The sequence below is a fragment of the Orycteropus afer genome, unplaced genomic scaffold (assembly GCF_000298275.1).
Source record: "Orycteropus afer afer isolate SDZICR_OR568_19922 unplaced genomic scaffold, OryAfe1.0 scaffold00042, whole genome shotgun sequence".
Lineage (NCBI taxonomy): Eukaryota > Metazoa > Chordata > Mammalia > Tubulidentata > Orycteropodidae > Orycteropus > Orycteropus afer.
In genome coordinates this window covers 14,108,782-14,132,667 of record NW_006921629.1, presented here as the reverse complement: position 1 = coordinate 14,132,667, position 23,886 = coordinate 14,108,782, and the positions used below count along the sequence as shown (strand labels likewise).

The 23,886-nt window shown below is 39.9% G+C and overlaps 1 protein-coding gene across 1 annotated transcript in view; it reads right to left on the bottom strand.

The window, feature by feature from the left end:
• Window positions 1-23,886, bottom strand: part of KIAA0753 (KIAA0753 ortholog) — a 74,592-nt gene that overhangs the window by 49,552 nt on the left and 1,154 nt on the right. The window contains exons 2-6 of the mRNA XM_007937507.1: window positions 13,761-14,367; window positions 10,400-10,506; window positions 8,804-8,866; window positions 8,184-8,399; window positions 5,284-5,494 (exon numbers count right to left, since the gene is read on the bottom strand). Of these exons, the coding sequence (XP_007935698.1) occupies window positions 5,284-5,494; window positions 8,184-8,399; window positions 8,804-8,866; window positions 10,400-10,506; window positions 13,761-14,367 (1,204 nt within the window). The remainder of the gene's footprint in view (window positions 1-5,283; window positions 5,495-8,183; window positions 8,400-8,803; window positions 8,867-10,399; window positions 10,507-13,760; window positions 14,368-23,886) is intronic.

Sequence of the window (23,886 nt, the reverse complement as noted above, 5' to 3'; positions counted from 1 at the left end):
GCAACTGGTTGGTTTGAACCACCAACCTTTTGGTTAGCAGCCAAATGCTTTAACCATTCTATCACCAGAGCTCCTTCAACGACTACTAGCATATGTATAATTAGCCCAAATCGTTGGAGAGCAATTTAATTGTTTTTATTTTAGTTAAAGATTCTCACATAGTACAACTCAGCAACTTCACTTCTAGGATATACTCGGCCTATGTACGCATCATTCTGCAGACTGTTTGTTCCCCACTTACGTTTATAAGATTTGTTCATATTGATACAGGAATTTTAATTTATCAATTTAATTGCTGTGTACATTTTCCTTGTATAGATTTATCACAGTTTGTTTTCAGTTCTTTTTACTGACAGACATTAAGGGCGTTGCTAATTTTTTAGTATTTATAAACAATGATGAAGTGATTATCTGAGGCTCATGTCTTCTGTGCATGTATGTGAGAACTCCTGTGTTGTTGTTGTTGTTGTTGGCCAACCGACAGGAAGAGATCCATATCTGTGCCCAGGTAGCTGTCTTCCAAACATCTTGACATAAACAAGTAAGCGTCTCCAGTGCTGCAACCGTTTGTTGAAACATCTCAATGGCCGTTCTGTCAATTCCTGGAGTCCTGCTTTTCACCAATCCCCTCAATTGCAAGTGCAATCACAGCAGTTAAAACTGACAAATTAAAACTCATGTATCAGTATAAACAAATCTTATAAACATAAGAGGGGGGAAAGCAATGCACAGAATGATACATACTGTAAGGTATTATTTACTTAAAATGTACAGCATATGAAGTGACACTTTATGCAGCGGAAATATAAAAACAGAACAATAACAACAACCGTAGTAACCTCTCAGTGAAAGAATGAGGCGTATGGAGTAGGGACTTCAACTATAACTGTCATATTTTATTTCTAAAAATTTTCTGAGGCTAATAATAAAGCAAAGGTGTTAACATCTGCTAAACCTGGGTGTTTGGTACCAGAGTGTTTATTATTCGCATTCTTTTTCTGTATGTTTTAAATAATTAAGTAAAACCAAACCTGCTACTCCATGTGTGTCAGAGTAAACTGTGCTCCATAGCATTTTCAATGGCTGACATTTTAGAAGTAGGGTTTCTTGGCTGTAATCCTACAAAAGCAGATCACCATGCCTTTTTCTGTGGCACTGCTGGGGGGGTTTGAACAGCCAACCTTTAGGTCAGTAGATGAGAGGGAACAGCACCACCTAGGGACCTTACTTCACCATAAAAGGAAAACTACATTCAGACTATTTTAACAACAGTAAACCCACAAGCCACTCCTCGGAAGGAGGGTTGGGCAACCTACTTCCGTAGTGATACCACCTCAGAAACCAAGGAGGGGTCGCTATGAGTCCGGTCTGACCTGAAGGCACATAACAACAACATGCCAAGGGTCATAGCTTCCTGGCATCACTTCTTCCTTAATCTGGTACTGGTCAAGGCTGGAGAAGTCACACAGCAAGGAAAATATAAATCAGCAGAAAAGAATGCCAAGATCGACTCTGTAATTTATTAACCCTCAAATTTCTATCCAGGAGGGTAGCCTGAATCTGACCTCTACATATCCTGATGGCTTTTCAGTTATGATTTGAATCAATCAATACCCAAATGCAGTACAAATTTTGAGAGCACCTGTAGCTGAATTTGAGGACATTGCTGCTGGTGGCAAGGGAGCCACCTGTATCTGACAAGTTACACAAATGCAAGTGATTATGGCAAACATTTCAGGAGCTGCTGAAAAACTGCACCAGCCAACAATTTCCTTAGTCACAAGGAAGCTGATCTGCTGCTCATTTCAGGCTCACACATACATCCCAGCGGGAGTCCACTGAACTGATTCCCTATGATCTTTTTTTTTTTTAATTCCTTTGGGGTGGGGTGGGGTGGGGTGAATATGGGTGCAGGGGGAGACCTTAGGAAACCAGAAAGGAAGAATTAAGTAGGCAGAGTAACTTCTAAAAAAATATTAATCTAAAACAGAAAAAGAGAAATGTGACCTGAAATCCAGTTCATAAGGACAAAAAGAAACAATAAAAATAAAAGAAATACATCTTTCCCCACAATCAAATGTATTAAACTTGCAAAGTAGCTAACTATAACTACCCTTCAATTTGTAACAACAATGGTAACAATACTATCATCCCTGACTTCTGCTTAAGGCTTTTTACAATAATCTGCATTCATCACCTCATTTGAGCCTCACCATGACATGACACTTCAGTGTTTTACTCAAGGTCACAAGAAGAGCAAGTAGCAGAGACCAGTCTTCTGACTTGCAGTCCAGGGCTAGGGCCCATTCTTTCTGCCCTAGTCATGGACTACAGAGTTGTTCCACATAAATTTATTTTCCTGAACACTGATGCTCACTTTTTTATGATCCCCTAGCTTCATTAATTTTAAAAACCAACAAAACTCATTTTAAACTAGCCCCAAAGATTTTCTCTTACTCAGAATCTGCCTCATAGAATCCAGCCTTTTCTTAACAACCTAGGTGATATATTATGAGCTAAAAAAAAAACAAAAAAACTTACATTTGTAAAGCACTTGGCAATGATCCAATCTGCTACTTACAACAAACATGTCACCTATACAGGATAAGGACTATTATCCCCATTTTAAAGGTGAAAAAATTAAGGTTCAGAAAGATTAGGTCATCAAGTCAAGGTCACAAACTGGTCGAGTTGGGATTAGAAGCTAGGTCTGGGCTTTTCTCCGTCTGCCTGCCTCCTTTTTCACATTTGTTCCTGTAATGTTGGTTCAACATGTGAAAATCAACCAATTTAATACAGCACACCAATAGAATGAAAAACAAAACTACATGATCATCTCAATAGACACAGAAAAACATTTGAGAAAATCCAATACCCTTCTATAACAAAATACTCAACAAACTAGGAAATTTCCTCATCCTAATAAAGGGGATCAATGAAAATCCCACAGCTAACATCATACTTACAGATCAAAGACTGAACACTTTCCCTTAAGGTTAGGAATTAGATGAGGATATCTGCTCTCACCCCTCTATATTCAATATTGTACAGAGGTTCTAGCCAAGGGATTAAACCCATAAAATCCACGGCCATCAGGTCAGTTCCAATTCACAGAGACCCTGCAGAACGGAGTAGAAGTGCCCTACAGGTTTCCAAGGCTGTCATCTTTACAGAAACAGAATGCCTACAGAGTGGGTGGTGGGTTTGAACCATCAACCTTTCCGTTAGCAGGTCAGTGCTTAACCACTGCATCACCACTTGCCAGGGCAATCAAGGAAGGAAAAACAAACAAACAGCATCCAGACTGGAAAGGAAAAATTAAAACTATATTTGCAGATGATGATTTTGTATATAGAAAAATCTTATAGGAACCAACCCCTGAAATTACTAGCACTAATACATGACTTCAGCAAGGCTACAAGCTACAAGGTCAAAATACAAAAATCAACTGCATCTCTATACACTTATAATAGTAATTCAGTTGAAAAATTAAATTAAGAAAACATTTCCAATGACAATAGCATCAAAAAGAATAATATACTTAGGAATAAGTTTAACAAAAGAAGTATAAACTTATACTCTGAAAACTAAAAATATGCTTAAAGAAATAATTGAAAAAGCATTCCATGTTTATAGATCAGAAAACACTGTTCAGATGGTCAGTTTGTGGCTCCCTGTTGGGAGGGGCCGTGTCTTAAAATTGACAACTTGTGAGTGCATGTGTGTATGAACACATATCTACATATATAGATAGAGATATAGATACACACGTTCACGCTTGATAAAGTAGAGGGTCAGTGAAAAAGGGAAAGGCCCTCAATGAGATGGACTGACACAGTGGCTGCAATGATGGGCTCAGGTATAGCAGGGATTGAGATGCTGGCCCAGAACTGGACAGTGTTTTGTTCTGTTGTACACAGGGTTGCTATGAGTCACAGCCAACTCAACGGCATCCAACAGCAACAACAATATATACATGTGCGTGTGTACATACATACATAAATACCAAAAACCAAACCCACTGCCAGTGAGTTGATTCCGACTCACAGCAACCCCCACTGGGTTTCCAAGGCAGTAAATCTTTACAGAAGTAGATTGCCCAGTCTTGCTTCTGCAAAGTGGCTGGTGGGTTTGAACTACCAACCTTCTGGTTAGCAGTCAGATGCCTTAGTAACTGTGCTACCAGAGCTCCTTTTATATATTTACATGTATATATATTCCCTCATCTACAAACTGACCAATCCCCTCTAGATAGGAGGCAGACACTTCATCTGCACAGCAGGCTACAAACACTTCATTTGCATAGTATATTGACCAAGTCCATCAAGGTGCATACATATCACAGGGCATGCTACAGCCCAAGATCAGATAAGAAGTATCAAACCATATTGTTTACAGCTGTCAACCAACCTAGATAAATGTAACAAACTTTCTAGGGTGGGAACTAGGGCAAAGGTAACTCCTCAAGGCATAGAGGAAAAATCTCTCAAGCTGTTTTGCCACAGAACCAAGGCAAAACTCCACACAAAAGAACTCACTTCACCACTGTGTGTGTGTGTGTGTGTGTGTGTTTGTAACACAAACTCTAAAAATAAGTACGGTTCTGCTTCTGGCTCTGTAGAAATCCACTCTGAGTGGCTCAAAAGCTCTAACAGAAAAACAAAATAGAGAATTTTACTTTCTCCAATCTCCTCTATAGGGAGCCCTGGTTGTTGTTGTTGTTGTTATTTGCCGTCCAGTCGGCCCCGACTCATAGCGACCCCTCCTCGGGTTTCCGAGGCAGTTATCACTACGGCAGTAGGATTGCCCAACCTTCCTTCCGAGGAGTGGCTGGTGGGTTTGAACCGCCAGCCTCCTGGTTAGCAGTCAAGTGCCTTAGGCACTATGCTACCAGAGCTCCCTGGGAGCCCTGGTAGTGCAGTGATTAAGGGCTTGGCTGCTAACTGAAAGTTCGGGGGTTCGAACTCATCAGATGCTCTACAGGACAAAGATGTCTGTTTCCATAAAGGTTTATAGCCTGGAAACCCTATGGAGCAGTTCTATCTGTCCTATAGGGTCTCTATGAGTCAGAATTGACTTGGTGGCAGTGGGTTTGGGTTTCTGATGGATGAATGAATAGCCTCTGGTCTGAGAAAGCATCTTGGTTCCTAATCACTCATCCTAAAGGGCCTCTATTACGGACGACCTTCTGAATTCTTATTTTCCCTTCAGTGTAATAACTGTGACCGTCCAGATGGTTTCAAAGAATAAAGTATCTTGCAATAAACACTTGAAGACACATACCAGCAAGAAGCTTCTTTGCTACTGAAGGTCGGCCTGTTTCCTGTGGAAACATCTCCTTTGCTCCAGAGAGTCTCCTTTCACTCTTCGATGATGTACTTGGCCATTTCTCTAAGACTCTTTGGCTACCAACAGGAAATTTGCTCCGAGTTCCAGAGAAACATTTTTTCACTTTTTTTGGTGACAGTTTCTGTTCCAGGAGGGATTCCAAGTCCTATCATGAAATCATTCAATTATTCTTACTTTGTATCACAAAAGAATGCTTTTTAATCACAAAACTAAAAAGGACTTCAGAAAAATGTGTTAAAGAAACCACTATTTTTAATGGTCAACCAAATATTGTTGAACTTAATTTTAAAACTTAACCATTTAGGACATCAAATTAATCAATAAAAGGAATTTATCCATTTTTTTTTTTAAAAAAAAAGGAAAAAGCTTGTTTAGCTCACTAACCAAATCAAAACCAAACCCACTGCCACTGAGTCAATTCTGACTCAAAGAGACCCTATAGGACAGAGAAGAACTGCCCTACAGGGTGTACAAGATATTTACAGAAGCAGACTGCCTTATCTTTTTCCAGCAGGGCAGCTGGTGGGTTTGAACTGCCAAACTTCTGGTTAGCAGCTGAATACTTTAACCACTGTGCCACCAGAGCCCTTTAGCTCAATAAAAGCAATAGCAAAGACATGAAGAATGATTACTTCTAAGGGCATCCCAGGAGCTCTGGTAGCATAGTGCCTAAGGCACTTGACTGCTAACCAGAAGGCTGGTGGTTCAAACCCACCAGCCACTCCTCAGAAGGAAGGATGGGAATCCTACTTCTGTAGTGATACTGCCTCGGAAACCCAAGGAGGGGTCGCTATGAGTTGGGACCGACTCAATGGCACATAACAGCAACAACAACAAGGCATCCCAATCCTAAAATTCAGGATCACCCTTTTAGAAATTAGAACTATAGTCCTCAGAATACAATCCTATATGCTTTAAGAGCATTTTAATTCAAAATGAAAACTTCACAAATTCAAACAGTATTTTAAGTGAGCCAACTGCTATATTTAACATAATTTTCATAAACTAAACAAGTCCAGTGGCTTTGCTCACTCATCTACCATAATACTGGTAGGAGATCCATGTCCCCTCTTCCTAAAATAGACGTACCCTCTAATACATAGCCACACATTGGCTACCAGGCGGAGTGAAGGCCTTGTCTCTATCCAATCAATACAAAAACAACGGTAAGTAAACATAGTTGGGGAGATTTAGTTCAGATAATAATAAAGTACTCTTTAGAAATGCTGTGGAATAGTATATCAATACTAAGAATAAATTTCTTGCACTGAGTATTTTCAAAAGTAGGGGTGATAAACATTATGTGAAGAAAATTTATTCTTGTTCAAACTTTGGAAGAGGGCCTAGATAATCATGAGAGCCTCTCTAGGATTATGAAGGCAAATCATTTAAATGAAGTCATTCTGGCTAATCACTTTCTTATCGGTAAAGTTTAAAAAGCATCACATTACGATATGCTGCCTAACGTTCTGAGATCCGCATTTGACGATGACCTCCCTGATGCTGTGTTCTGTACAAACACATTTACTGTATAATGGGATTTTAAAGCCAGAAGGGGACTTATGACAATTAAGGATCTCATTAACAGTAGAACTAGCATGTCACTAAGTACAGAATTCTCCCCACTGTATCATCTTCCTCTATAGCTAACATTTCTTACTATGGCATGCTAACATAAAGATTATCTTTTTTATTTGTGAATGAAAGTGTATGGCATAGTGGAAATAAAACTGCAATGAAAATTAGGAGATAGAAATTTGATTCCCAGCCTCAAGACAAGTAATTGTGTATGCTCCCTGACCTTTTCTTTTTTTTAAATCTGCAAAATAGTAGTAATAAAAGCTATCGCAAATCATGTTGCTGTTGTTGTTATGTGCCATCGAGTCAGACCTGATTCACAGCGACCCCTCCTTGGGTTTCCAAGGCAGTATCACTACGGAAGTAGATTGCCCAATCTTCCTTTCGAGGAGTGGCTGGCAGGTTTGAACCACCAGCCTTTTGGTTAGCAGTCAAGTGCCTTAGGCACTACGCTACCAGAAATCGCAAAGCATAGTTGTGTGGTAAAGATCAAAGGGCATAATTATGTGGTAGCATTCTACAAACTTCAGAGAACGAGAGAGATTTAAGGGAATAGTGTGCTATTACTGTCTTTGTCACAGTTAAGTACTAAGAACACCATCCATCCCTGACTTGAACATGTCAGGGAGGGCTTATCTGCTGTTGGGATTTCCAGCAATACCCAGTCAAATCATAGGATTTGAGGCTCTGCTTGTCTTCTAAGATCCATCAAGATCAAACACTAATATTCTAATCTTAACACTAATCTAAGAGTATGTTATTAATTGGCACAGCCAGGGATGAATGAAAAAAACAAAACAAAACAAAACAAAACTCACTGCCATCGAGTTGGATCCGACTCATAGAGACCCCTCCTTGGGTTTTCAAGGTCACTATGGAAATAAGATTGCCCAAACTTCCTTCCAAGGAGTGGCCGGGGGGGGTTAAACCACCAGCCTTCTGGTTAGCAGTCAAATGCTTTAGGCACTATGCCACCAGAGCTCCCTAGGGATGAACAGTCTGTTTAATTAATGGACCTGGTTAAGAGTTGTTATATGTCACAAAATCTCAAAGAAGTAAAATATAATAATATAGGCTAGACGGTGGGAACAGTAAAATAAAAACCAAGTACGTCTCCTCATCCTGCTGTGAAGCTTTAACTGACGAAGCAGCACTTCTGTCGTGAGTCTCCACCAATCCTAATGAAACCAGCAATAGCATTACTTCTCTGCTTAGAAATAAAATACTTTTCATGTTAATTGGAGTCAATCTCGTACCTCAATTTGTTGCAGGATATCTATAACCACATCAGGGACAGAAGGATCAGAATCCAGCTTGGCAGAACAGAGTGAAAGTTGGCGGATGAGACTGCCCAGTTCACGAATCCGTGAAGGAACTGGGTGTTCTCCTCGGTCAGTAAACTGAGTGACAAATACCTGTAAGGCCCGAATGGCCCCACGGTGGGCAGCTGCCAGCCTAGACATTGCCCATGACTGATAATAAATAAGAAGGGAGAAGTTATTTTGATGTTCAGAACTTTCTAATACAACCCAACCCATAAATAAGAATATTTACAGTCCATCTTCTTCATAGAGAGCTCTTCCTGGTGTCAAAACATTTTTCATAATAAAGGAAATTATAAAGTTTAAAGTTTCTAATGACAAAGTCTTTTCTCTTCCTACTCTCAGTTTTTTTATACCAGCAGCAACAACAGAAAATTATTCTTCAGAACCTGTTCACTGGAAGGCAACTTCGTATTCAGAATTAAGCGGTGACTCCCTCAACAACAGCTTTCTACAATACTCAAGACAGTATTAATGCAGAGAACCCACACGTAATACTAACAATGGAAATGTAATTTATAAAAAGTATTAATCATAATTTAATTGCATCATACCTTCTTAGTGTGCTTAATTTTATGTGGGCTCAATTTATCCAAGTCTTCCTGGATTTCCTTTATCTGTTTTATAAAGAGGAAAAAAATGATAAATTTCATACCTTTCCACTGATCTTTTTTTGTAGAAAAGAATACATCTTGTCCAAATACAACCATTATTAATTACAGTCACTTGAAAATGAGAAAACACTCTTCATTCACGCCTCATAAAAAGTTACTGGTGTCCAGTTCAAGATGGTGAATAGAGCAGTGTACACCTTCTATCCCTTGGTCCCCAATATAATAGGAATTTAGTATGAAGGAGCAAAGGTGGAGGTGACTCCGGAAAGGCAAGAGGGCCATATCATGAAGTCTTAAGTGCCATGACCAAGAATGCATCCTTTAACCTGTAAGTTACAGAGAGCCACTGAAGTCTTTTAAGCAGAGGTCTGAGATTATAAGATTTGTGTTTTAGAACAATTTCTATGGCAGCAAAGTAGAGTAAGGACTGAAATATAATAGAATAAAATCTAATTCAGATATTTTTTAAACAAAAACATCAAGTTTTTGATTTAAGCAATAAGGTCAATGTGTGACTTCAGTGGCCAGAAGTGAGTTAAAGGCTAATAATTAACAAGTAAGGCACTAAGTTCACCACAAACATTTAAAAGTATCTAACCACAATGTCAAGACTACAAATAACTGTCTATCAGTTACTAAATGTGTCCTAAGAAACATTTAACAAGGTCTTTACTTTTCCACTATCAGAATGCAAATGTATTACTATTACTACAGGAAGAATCAAATTATTTACTATTGACTAAGCTCCTACTAGGAGCTCTGGTAGCATAGTTCTTAAGGCACTTGACTGCTAACCAGAAGGCTGGCGGTTCAAACCCACCAGCCACTCCTCAGAAGGAAGATAGGGCAATCTACTTCCGTAGTGATACTGCCTCGGAAACCCAAGGAGGGGTCGCTATGAGTCGGGTCCGACTCAACGGCACATAACAACAACAACAAGCTCCTACTGGATTATAAACACTAGACAGAGGGGAAACTAACAAGGTCCCTTTCCTCTAGAACTGTTGTCGTTGTTATGTGCTGTCAAGTTGGACCTGACCCATGGTGACCCCTCCTTGGGTTTCCAAGGTGGCATTACTACAGAAGTAGATTGCCCAACCTTCCTTCCGAGGAATGGCTGGTGGGTTTGAACCGCCAGCCTTCTGGTTAGCAGCCAAGTGCCTTAGGCACTATGCTATCAGAGCTCCTTCCTCTAGGACTAGGGTTCATTAATGGGACCATGACTTTGCAGTAACCAACCCACTTGACTTTAAACGCAAAATTATGTGCTGTACAATGCAGGCACACATTTTTCTGGGGAAAGGACCCAAAAATCTATGGCCCTCAAAAGTTAACCCCATTTCTAAGGAGTCTAGCCATTCACACATAATAAACACACAATGACAAAAAGAAAACAAAAATAACTATTTGCCCATAGGTGCAAGAAATCTAGCCTACACAAAGCATTTGTATAGGATATTTTGGTGCTAATTATTAGGAATCTCTGAGAAATGTGGTACACCAAGTGGAACATCCCTCTCCCCTGGGCTTTCCCACCTGCTGCTGGAGGACATAGAGCATCCGGGCAGAGCGCACGGCTTGCTCTTGTCTCCTGATTTGGACTCGTCGCTCTTCATCTGGATCCAAAGCCTCTTCTATTCTACCTGCAAAGATTGTTTTTCCCAAGAGTGGATTATAAACCATATATAAAAACTTCTAAAAATTTCAGTTACTTAAAAGAGGTAATAAATGTTTAAAGCTCTGTTTTTATCAAGGGAAAAAAATTAGGCCACTGCAACAGAAAAATATCATCATTCATTAACCAAGACACCAGGAATGAGTGGGCTGATGTACTGACTCAGCCATGGAGGGGACATGAAGACATGAACTAGACTGAGTTCCCCTCCAGGCTGGAATACCCTGAACCAATGCTACTGTATGGCCCTGTGAGGGTTCACTTACTACTGCAGAATTCTTTACATTAAGCCAAAAATCTGTCATGCCTTCTAGTTTAAAAAAAAAACAAAACCTTTACTGGCCTACTTTTACATTTAGCAAGATTACCTTCATACTGCCTTATCTTGAATCAAAGAGAAATCCTTCCTTGAGCATATTAAAATGGGAAGTGCTAAAATCACTAAATGTATGTAGTATTCATATATTTGTTAGGAAGCATAGGCTTGTATACACTGATGCTCCACATTTTCAAAAGACTGGTTCAAAGAAATTGTTCCTGGAAGATTGCCTGAGGGAGTGTAGTCTTTCCATTCCTCCCTGTGAGTAGTTTTCAAAAATGTTTATATAAACAAATTCTTGGACAAAACCCCAACATACCAATAATCAGATAAAAGCAGCATTGTGTTAGTGTAAGTCTATTCTGTAAATTTTCAGTGTTTACTTATTAAAACTCAAACAATGAAAACAGTAAGGCTGTTTTGAAGAAAGCACAAATGTGAAATCAGGAATTATGGACACAGATGCAGTCTTACAGAAGCCAACAAAGCCCAATTATTTCTCTCTCATTTGAGCTGCACACTACGGTGAAAACTCAGGTTCACACACTATATGAATACAAAGGGTAAGTGACAGGCAGGGTTGTTTAACTATCCACCGTGTGGATGAGTCGGATACAACCATCTATGGAGCAGCACTTGGGAAGCACTAGTGGGCACTACAGTGCCACTCAAAGGTGGTCGGTGGCAGAGGGGTGCCCACAAACTGTCATCAGTTCACGACAACATAAGCACAAAAACTGGAAGTATGTATTTACACATTTTTATAGTGTTTTGCTATTGTCATGACACTTTTATTATACTGTACAAAAGTACTGATTTGTGAGGGATTAAATATTAAAAACAAAAACAAACTCAGACTTTCTCACACAAATAGTTGCACACCGCTCTAAAGAGTCACCTGATTTCGGCCAGATCACCAGAGTAGTGACCTCATGGCTGGGGAGTCAAGCCACAGACCAATACCAAGGGGTGTTACAAGAAACAAGCCTCAAGATGGTAGTCACTGCTTGGTCACAGCCAGCTACCGAGAGGGACCGAGTAGTTGAACCTGTGGGCTTGGAACCATAGTTGCAGGGGACATCAAGCTCAAATGGCATAACATACTACACAAAACATTGTTCCACCTCCTACTTTGGCGAGTAGCGACCGGGATCTTAAAACCTTGCAAGCTGCCATCTAGATGCAATGATGGGTCTCTCCCCATCCAGAGCAAAGAAGAATGAAGAAAACCAAAAATTCATGGATACAATCAGTCCTAGAGACTGGTACACCATCCAATCTGTAGCCTATATGACTATGAGATCAGAAGAACTAGATGGTGCCTGGCTACCAATGTCAATCACTTGGAAGGGGATCTATGTAGGGGATCCTGGATAGAGAGGGAGAACAATGTGGACAAAACTCAAAATCATTTGGAGAAAAAAAAAAAGGAGGGGACCAGGTTTGCTGGTCCGATAGAGCCTGGTAGAACTACTGAGACTATGGCCCCTAGCCGCCCGTCAGGTCTGGAATTGAACCCACACCTGTGGCTTCCAGCCAAGCAGAAGACAGGCATATGAGTTGAACATTTACCTGAGGTAGATACACCCCATGGAGAGAACAATCATGGGAGAAAGAAGGGCTGCTTATGCACTAGGAGACAGCTCAGGGGGCAGGAGGGCATGGAGGGATGGACACAAGGAAGAGGTAATTATTGGAAGTGGGAGGGGAACTGTTGCATTGTGGTAAATTGTGGTCAATGTCATGAGACAAAGTATATGTGAACTGCTGTACGGAAAGTGAATTTGCTTTGTAAATTTTCACCCAAATCACAATAAATAAATAAAAATAAATAAAAAGCCTCAAAAATATCTGTTATTGCTATGTAGCAGTGTTTCTGAATTGTTCATATTAAACAACTGTTTTTCTCTTTTTCAGACTTTGTGAATTCTGGCTGATGGAAGCCCGGAAACATATCTGTCATCTATCCTTCGTAACTATTATTTTTCCTTTCTTTTCTCCTGTGCCACAATGTCCTCATTTACATACTTGTGCATCATTTTGTTCAATCACAGGTATTTTAATAAGGCAACTTAAATTCCTTTGTAACATCACAGGACACATACGCATATATGAATTAAATTTAAAATGCAAAAGATAACTTAGAGTATGTATTATCCTAGTACCATACTTTCATCTGAAGTAGCTCAACCCCCCACTTCTTGCAGTCTGAAAATTGGGCCTGATCCCCCTAGTTGTTAGCTAATATAACGTCCAATTCTCCACGTGGGATCAATCCTCTACTACTCAGGGACACACAAGGGCACTGAGAACACTAAAGAGTTGTAGAACTGAAACTCTATGATGATTACACACCTTCCTTATTACCCTATGATCAGGTATTTGACATTCATCACCCAGTATATCCACAACTTCCCTGTCACCAGTGTGTACTCATATAATTATCACTGAAGTTAGAACGAGCTTTATCTGTTGTTTACGTATATATATATATATATATATATTTTTTTTTTTTTTTTGGAGAAAATTAAAAGTAATTTTGCCAGAAGGACTTCTGGATAAAGAAGGAAAACATTACAGGATAATTTGCACTCAGGTGCCAGAAGACCTAAGGTCCAGGCAGCAGGTATTCCAAATCCTGGCAGGCCTTCAGTCAGTGTGCTTACAGAGATAGCCTACAGTAAAGGAGCTACTTCTCAGATCTCTGCTGGAAACAGGGGAAACTTTTCAGAGGAAAAGACACTAATCATACACAAAGTCTGAACTGTCCTGTCCTGAATATTCATACTCAAGTGAACCAATAAGCAGGAGGAGGAAGGGAAGTTTTGGGAGGTCCCAAGGAATACATTTGAATTATCCTACACTCATGGCATCTCCTCAAAATGAAGACTCTACTTTCTCACCTTTTTTAGCTACTTCTTCAATTTTGTGGATACAACTGCTTAATTCTTTCTGGAGCCGCTGAACTTCTAATAGGCTTTTCTGTTCACTTATCCTGGGATGTGGCTCAAGTCCTGGATCCCGGGTGGGTGGCGAATTTGGCACGGTAAGGTCTGAGTGTCCTGGATGAGATGGGTACAGGTATACCTTAGCACCTGAGCTGGAAATTTCACCTTTGAACGGCTGGCGGCTGCACTGAAAGACTTCCTGACTTTTTGATTCCTTCCTTTCTACACCATGTCCAGCTATTTTAGGCTTCGTATGCACACATTTCTGAGAGATATGGGGCTGACTCCTGAGATGATGTTCTTTCATATGTTCTTCAAATTGTCTTCGTTTCACATCTCGTTTGGCTAGGTGGACAGCGTAGCTAAGTCTCTCTTCTGATATGACGGAAAAGGAAACAGAACTGCTCAGGTCAGGCCCATCTCTAAAACCCGAGTCTTTACAATGGTATGATTCATGGTATGAGTGCTTCAGTTTCTCAATTGTAATTGCATGTGGACAGGTATATCTGATCGCCAAGTTGCTTGGATCTGTAGGAACATTCCTATTAAACTGCAGTTGGTTCTTTATAAAACAAATAAAACATATACACACATTAGACATATGACATGTTGTATAGCTAGTATAAGTCTATAATCAAGTTTCTAAATTTTTACCCACAAGATTACTAGTGCTAGAAATTTTTCTGTTGTACTGATAGAATCATACTGACAGCATCACACACCCCTGGGTCTATTCCATAGTCACATAGTCCCACAGTATTACTCTTCTGTTTACTATTATCATACTGCGATCTTCCTCTAAAAGTCTACCCAAAAAGCTTCAAGCAGCAACCAGTATTTATCCCCAGTCATGTACTTCTGTGCTGTTTCAAAATATCAGACTCTAGAAAGTAACCAATCCGTTTGAGGAAACTGCCCCACAGTCGGGCCATATAGCCACACCAGACTTAAGCCATTTCACTATACCTCTTCAGGTGGTCCTGTGCTTTTTCACCTAATGGCTGGACTACATCTTTTATCCTGCACCGAAGTGCATCTTGAGGAGCTCTAGTAGCATAGTGCCTAAGGCACTTGACTGCTAACCAGAAGGGTGGCAGTTCAAACCCACCAGCCACTCCTCTGAAGGAAAGTTGGGCAATCTACTTCCGTAGTGATACTGCCTCGACAACCAAAGGAGGGGTCGCTATGAGTTGATCTGACTTGATGGCACACATCAACAACAACAACAACAAGTGCATCTTACTCTGAACGTTTCCTCTTAATGTGTTATTTGTGCCGGCTTAAGTTTTAGTCACTTCAAGTTAGAGTAGATACAAGTTTTGTTTTTTTATTTAAAAAACACAGGCGTATTTTCCATATCCCTACAGTTTTTATTATTTTTCATGATTTCATTCTAAAATCCAGTGAATGGCTTTTTCACACTTCATCTAACCATAACCCTATTATCAAACATTTGGATTGTTCCATATTTTCCACTAATAAAACTGTTGTTTTGATTAGTATATCCATGCATTTATTTTATTTCTTTTTAAATTATTTCCTTAGGATAAACTGCCTGTCCTGGGATTATTAGGTCAAAGGGAACAAACGATGTTATGGCTTTAAATATGTGAACTTCTGAATGGACCTCTTAAGAGCAGGTTAACAAGAGGATCTATGCCTACCAATTTAACACACTCTGTGCTATGAGGCCTTTATCTTAAAGATGCTCTTCCATCCTTCTGTCATGATTAAATAAGTGTGTGTGTATGTATAAATATATATAAAATCATATGTATGAAACTCAGTTGAAAAAAAAATTGTGATAAAACTGTAAGAAAGTATTTTGAGGGGGAACAAAAAGAAGAGTAATGAAAAACCTTGCTAGAGAAAGAGGATCGCCATCTGAAAAGTACACAAAGAGTACTTGAAACTTGCACGCCTATTAGGAAAGGTCTTTTCCCCAAAGAGTAAAAATAAAGCTAAAATACCCGGGAAATTTGATATCAATTCAAGAAAAAAAACTGAGGGGAGGGCAGTGAATTTTTCTTTACCTGGGTGTGTGGGGGGGAAGGCTTTCTAACCATGACTAAAAATCCAGATGTGACACAAGAAAAGACTGATAAATTGACCACATAAAAATGAAAAACAAGCAGTAAGACAGAAGAATAGACAGACAAGCTACACAGACCCTCTTCAACACAGAAAAGAGAAACCAAATGACAGAGATACAAAAGATAATTCTGTAACCCTGAGCTTTGAAAGGAGGTACACAGAAGTGGACTAGGCACCAACTAGTGAAAAAACCTGAACGAAAACAGTGAGTACAGAGACAGTCGGAGCTGTGGACTGTCAGCTGCTCTGATGAAACCAACAGCCTGAAGATATTGGTTGCTGGTGTTGGGTCCTGATGACTGACCTAAAGATCAGCCCTGGTCACCAAAGGCTGCAGGGACGACTGCACTGGTGGCCTATGACTACCAAGGGAAAGAGCAAGGAGGGAGATAACCTGAGCTGTGGACTTCCGACAGTATGGAGGGTGCAGCCATTTTGACTGTTTATAAGCAGTGATCATTTTAATATTTAAACTGACTGAGGACACAGCCATTTTGAGTGTTTACAAGTGGTGGCCATTTTGAATATTTAAAGTGACTGGGGGTGCAGCCATTTTGAATGTTTACAAGGGGCGGCCATTTCAGATTTTAAAGTGATAGCATTCTCATCTAGATTTCAAGGACCTAAGAACAGGTCCCATTTGCCAAGGATGGTAGGGACATACGGGAGGCTGACAACGAGAAAGGAGACAGGTGGTGATTGTATAAGTGCTGCCAACCAGTGAATAGAGGAGCACAGCATAGTACCCTGCTTACACAGATAACACACAAACAAAACAAAACGAAAATTGTGTGCAAGTTACTCCAACATACACTCACCAATCAAATATAAACACAAAAACGTCACAATGTCTCGGAGAAAACAGAGCATAGCATCACAGAGCACACAAAGAAGCAAGATAAAGCAGGAGAAACAAGGGACCAGGATACAGACCCAAAACACATCCCTGAGCAAGTCGCAGCTCTGGAACTCCCTGATAAGGAATTATAAAGAATTATATTTAGGTGCCTTTAATAAATTGAGAGACTGATCAAGGAAAACACTGACAGAAATGAGGAAAACACAAAGAAGACTCTAGAACTATTTCAAAAGACAATACAAGAACAAAATGACAAAATAAATGAAAATTACAAGTGATAAAAAATCTACACGGAAATCCAGAAGATTAATACTAAATTTTCAGAAATAGATAATACATTGAATGGGAAAAGGAGTAGAATTGAATCAATGGAAGACAGAATTAGTGAAATTGAAGACAAATACCTCAATACTTCTTTGGAAAGGGATTAATCAGAAAAAAGATAAAACAAAATGAAGAAAGCCTAAGGTCTATGTGGGATATCATCAAAAGGAATAACCTGTGTCATTGGAATTCCAGAATAGGAAGAGACAAATAAACCCACAGAAAAAATTGTCAAAGATTTCTTGGACGACAACTTTCCTGGTATGATGAAAGATGAGAATATATCCATTCAAGAAGTCCAATGAACCCCAAACAGGTTAGACCCCAAAAGAAAATCACGACGATATGTCATCATCAAACTCACTAAAACCAAAGACAAAGAAAGAATCCTAAAAGCAGCATGGGGAAAACGAAAAGTTACCTACAAGGGGCAACCAATAAGACTAAGCTGATTTCTCAGCAGAAACCATGCAGGTGGGAAGACAATGGGATGGTATATATAAAACCCTGAAAGAGAAAAATTTCCAACCAAGAATTAACCCAGCAAAGATGTCCCTCAAATATGATGGTGGAATTAAGACTTTTCTAGATAAGCTGAAATTAAGGGAATTCGTTAAAACCAGACCAACCTTACAAGAGATGGTAAAGGGAGTCTTTTTGACAGCAAACCGACAACAGCAAACAATAACTGATCATTAACACATGATGACATAACCCACAAACCAACCCAGTTATAGAAGTATCCAAAGTAAACAAGCCTACAACATTGTAAACAGGGAACCAGAGACATCAATTGACAAATGAGGACAACTACAAACCAAAAAGAGGGATAAAAAACTGTGTAGTTACAGAACTTCTAAATGGTAGGGAAGTCAAGACAACTATAAGATAGAATGGACTGTTTCAAACTTGGGAAGAAAACTGTAAATTACAGGGTAACCTCAAAGAAAAATGACAAATCTTCATATCAAAATGAAAAAGAGGACCAGCCCAAATATTTAGCAAATACTAAAACAAAAGCAACAAAGGAAGTGATAACACGATTCATAAACAAAACAAGCTCAGCATAGAAAACTATATGGAACGAAGAAATCAACACCACGAGAAAGCATGTAACAAAATGATGACAACAAATTACAAGAGCAAAAAGATGGAAACAATCTATGTGCCCATCAACAGCACAATGGGTAACCAAACTATGGTACATAGATACAATGGAATACTATGCAACACTGAAGAATAATGTAGAGTTAGCAGAACATCACATAACATGGACGAACCTGGAGGACATTATGCTGCGTGAAATAAGTCAATCACGGAAGGACAAATAAAGTATTAGTTTGTTGTTATGGAGAGTCAAGGAAAGGTTTACATATGGAAGGAAACTTTCTTTGTTGGTTGGTCCCAGGGATGGGAGGGGAGAAGAGGAGAGGAGAGGGAACACTGGGGGAAAAAAAAAAAAGAATGCATTGACTCATGGGGGGGGAGGATGAAAAACAAACAGACAAAAAATGAAAAACCACAGCCAAAAGAAGGACTGACAAACTGGGAGAAAATATTTACAACAGAAATCTAATATGAAGGCCTAATACCTTTATATGTACAGACACATTAAGGTTTAAGGTGAAATTTTACAGGAATTAATTAGGCTGGGAGAGCGGAATCATACCCACCCTCTTTCTCAATCAGCCTCAGAGCTAAGGCACTGCGTGCCCCCCCGAAATGGATGAAGCCTGAGTGCCGGCCCAAGGACTGCAGGGGCATCCTATATTCAATACTAACTTTTCTCATACTCTTGCCAGAGTCAAGACTTCATAGGTCCATTTCTGCCTGCTCTGCCTGAAAGAACGGAGTTGTTTGAGTCGGGCCTGCTCCAGGGACACTGCTATCCTTGGATGGAGGAAACTCCTTTCCAGGGGGCTGACCTTACAGTTCCCACAGGGTGAGAGGGGCTGCTCAAACATTTGTGTGGAGTTCATGTCTCCAACTTACTACGTTATTCCCTTCATCTGCACAAAAAAGTGAGAGAGAGAGAAAAAAAAAAAAAAAAGGAAAGGAAAAAAAATAACCCAACAGAAAAACGACAAAAACTGTGAATTTCCAAAAAATATTTAAACATGGCCTTTAAACATATGAATAGGTGCTCAATATCATAAAGAAAATACAAATTAAAACTACACTGAAATGTCATCCACAGCCTATGGGATTAGCAAAAAAAGAAAAACTACAGCAACATATTCTGTTGGTGAAGAGCTCTGGTGATGTAGTGAGTGAGGCATCTGGCTGCTAAACTAGAAGGTCAGCAGTTCAAACCCACCAGCTGCTCTGTGGGAGAAAAACGAGGCAACCCATTTCTGCAAAGATTTATAGCCTTGGAAACCCATTGAGGGTCACTGTGAGTTGGAATTGGTCCGACGACGGCAGTGCGGTTTTTTTTGGGTATTTTGTTGGTGAGGCTGTGGGGAAAGGAAACAAGCACTCTCACTGTGTGCTGGTCCAGCCGTTCTGGAGGGGAATGTGGCAACATCTAACAAAACCATTCATGTTTACCTTCTGACCCAGCAGGCTCTCTTCTTGGAATTCATCCCCAACATGCACAGGGTTACTTATTGCTACACTGTTCGTAATTGTAAAATATTGGAATCATCCTAAAAGCCCACGTAGGAGAGTGGCTGAAAAGCTAGTCCCATGCAGATGTAACAAAGAACGAGGAAGAGCTTTATGAAATGACGTGCTCAGATATACTGCTCAGCAAAAAGCGCAGAAAGAGCAGTCTATCTTTCACGTAAGGGAAAAAAAAAGGGATGTGAGAAAATACACATACACCTGATCGATCATTTGTGCAAAAGAAAAAAAGCAAAAAACCCACCACAGGCAAGACAAACCAGAGACTGAGATTAGTTAGTTATATTAGTTAGTTACAGGGTGTAAGTGAGAATTGGATGGGAAAGATAGAAGGGATGTTTTTTTCATACAGGTACATTTGGAACTGTGTTAATTGTTGACACATAGCAGAATGAAAGACAAGAACAGGAGGAAGGAGGAGAAAGAAAAGAAAGTCCATGAGGATGGGGGAAACCCCTACAAATGAACACGAGAAGAAATAAATGACTAGAATGGAATTTCAAATGAGTAACAGAAGCACACTAAAAAGGGAAGGTGAAAAAAAATTAACCCAAAAAAACTCTGAGCATGGTTTTTGGACTATATGTCCTCAGGCTAAAGATAAAAAGCACTCAAAACAAATACTGAACTCTAGTACGCTTCTAGGTTTTCAAAGGCATGGGCTGAGTATTCGTGCATTCTAGGAGTGAGTAAATACATCATAGATAATGGAAACCAGGTCTCTACTATTAGAGCCAGGGATCATAAATATGGAAAGTACTGGACTAAAACTGGAGACACCTGTCGGAACTCATGGGTTTTACTTTAGATATGTTGCTGTTGTTATGTGCTGTTGAGTCAGACCCGACTCACAGGGACCCCTTCTTGGGTCTTCTGAGGTGGTATCACTACGGAACTAGATTGCTCAACCTTCCTTCTGAGGAGTGGCCGGTGGGTTTGAACCTCCAGGCTTCTGGTAAGCAGTCAAATTCCTTAGGCACTATCCTACCAGAGCTCCCTATTTAGATATACAGACAGAAAAATAGCTTAAGTGATAGAAAGAAGTGGATATAAGTGTCTATGTATACGAAACATTTGTGTTTGCATGTTGTACACACAGAAGTATATACATGAACTTACCAACTCTGTTCTCTGAGAGGGCCCAGAAACAATGATATCCCAGTAGTAGTAAGTATACCTAGCACCCAGATATTTGCTTCTAAATAGCTCTCTCCACTGAAGGGGATCAGGGCTCCTTGGACAAATGGCTGATTCCAGGGCTTGGACAGGGAAAGGACAGAGTCTGGAATATGTCTGTGGGCCCAAAAGTGATCTAAGACCAATGTGAATGTGTCAAAGGGACAGCGGAGTCTGCTTGAAGTGACTCTCGCTGGCCAAATCAGAGTAAATTTGAAAATAAAAATAAATGATATAGTAAAGAATCTAACCTACTAAATAACATAATGCATAAGCCCACAGTAGTACACACATAAGCATAGATAGACGGAAGCGAAAGCTCTTCCTTAAACAGCAGGAGGCCAACTAATAAATGTAGAAGGCATGATGAAGTTAGAAAATCACCATTTGCCAACCACCATAATAAAAAAGTGATTCAGGTAAGAATCAGTAATAAATGCTAAACCTAGAGCATTAGTTTGAGAAATAAAAGGGTATTCACAAAACCTCAAAGACAGAGACTTTTTAATTATACGAGTTAAAAGAGTGACTTTACAATGGAGATATCTGGCAGAAACCGTCTTAATCCAATGCCTTAAGTTACACTGCCAGTAGTGGGAAGAATCTACAGCCTGCGTCTCTTGGTATTATGCACTGAGGAGGACACTGCGTCATTTCAGTGGTTTTCCTGCCAAAAATGCCTAACCTAAATCTAATGAAGAGTGAACATGAGCCAAAGCCAAACTGAGAGAATATTCTCAAACAACTGGCCTGTACTCCTCAAAAATGTGAATGTCATGAAATATAGAAACTGTTCAGAATAAAGGAGATAAAAGAGACAACTAAATGCAACTCTCAATCTTGGCTTTTCTTTTGCTAAAAGATATTATTGGGACAAGTGACAAAACCTCCATAAAGCCGTTAACTCCTCGAGTTTGATCATTATACTATGGCTGTATAAGAAAATTCCCTGTTTTTCAGAAACACATACAAGAACTTAGGGGTAAAAGGGTATCATGTCTTCAATTTACTCCAGAAGATCAGAAAATAATACGCATTTATGTGTGTCTGTCTGAATGTGTGTGTGTGTGTACAGAGAGGTATATAAAAAATGTTAAAGATATGGGGAATCTGGCAGAATGCTATCCAGAGATTCTGTGTATTTTTCTTGCAATTTTTCTGTCAGTCTGAAATTATGTCAAAAAACAATTTTAAAAAAATAACAAGAGCTCTGGTAGCATAGTGCCTAAGGCACTTGACTACTAACCAGAAGGCTGGCGGTGCAAACCCACCAGCAACTCCTCAGAAGTAAGGTTAGGTAATCTACTACCGTAGTGAAATCACCTTGAAAACCAAGGAGGGGTTGCTGTGAGTCGGGTCTGACTTGACGGCACATAATAACAACAACAGACTTAAACTGGAGATACCTGTGTGAACTCATGGGTTTTACTTCAGTTATACAGACAGAAAAATAGTTTACCTGAGAGAAAGAAAGAAGTGGATGTAGAGGTATGTGAGTGTAGCTCTGTATACAAAATACATGTGTTTGCATGTGTATATGCACACAAGTATATACACTAACTATATACCCTCCAGGATGGTTAAAATGAAAAAGACTCACAACACCAAGTGTTGTTAAAGATGTGGAGCAACTGGAGCTCCTTTACGTTGTCAGGGAGAATACAAAATGGTATAATCACTTTGTAAAAAGGGCTGAAAGTTTCCTATAAAACTAAATCTGCACCTATCCTAGGATTCAGGAGCTCTGGTAGCAGAGTGCCTAAGGCACCTGACTGCCAACCAGAAGGCTGGCGGTTCAAACCCACCAGCCACTCCTCGGAAGGAAGGTTGGGCAGTCTACTTCTGTAGTGATACTGCCTTGGCAACCCACGGGGGGGTCGCTGTGAGTTGGGGCCGACTCGACAGCATAAAACAACAACAATCCTAGGATTCAGCAATTTCACTCCTAGGGAATTTCACTCTCAAGAGAAATGAAAACATGTTTACAAAAAGATTTGTACAAGAACATTTTAACAGCTCTCTTTATAAAGCCCACACTAGCAACAGCCTGGGTGCCCCTCAGCTGGAGAATGGATGAACAAACTGGTACACTCGTACCATGGAATTTAAATGGAACGAACTACAGATGCACGTAACAACGTAGGTTAATCACAAATAGCATTAAACGAGGTGAAAGAAGACTTACCCAAAAGTGTACACACTAATTACAGTTACATGAAGTTCTAGAATAGGTAAAACTAATCTATGGTAGAAAAACCCTCAATAGTGGTTTCCTCTGCAGGCTAACGGTGAGGACTGACTGGACAGTGGTATAAGAGAACTTTCAGAGCTCATGGAAATTATCTGTTCTTGATATAGATGTGGGTTATATGAGTATGTATCTTGTTGTTGTTGTTGTTTGCCGTCGAGTCGGCCCCGACTCATAGCGACCCCTCCTTGGGTTTCCAAGGCAGTATCACTACGGAAGTAGGATTGCCCAACCTTCCTTCCGAGGAGTGGCTGGTGTATCTTAAACCTCAACAAATATGACTTAAGATGTTAGCACTGTAGTGTAAATTTTACATCCAAAGAAACGAAACTGTAAGCAAGGATTAAAATCAAAGTAAATGATTTGCACACTGAAGTATTTAGGATACACCTGATGGAGTGAGTAGTTGGACCTGTGGACTTGGGACCATGGCTGTAGAGCACATCAAGCTCAACTGGGGTAACATACTACACAAAAACATGGTTCTACAACCTACTTTGGTGAGTAGCGACTGGGGTCTTCCACTTAGTCCAAGGGACTGGTAGACCATGCGATCCTCAGCCTATATGACTATGAGACCAGAAGAACTAGATGGTGCCCAGCTACCACTGTCAACCAGTAGGAGGAGGACTGATGCAGGAGAGCCTGGATGAAGTGGGAGAACAATGTGGAACAAAACTCAAAATCAGAAAAAAAAATACAAGATTTGCTGGTCTGATACAGCTTGGTGAGACCCCTGAGACTAGGGTCCCTAG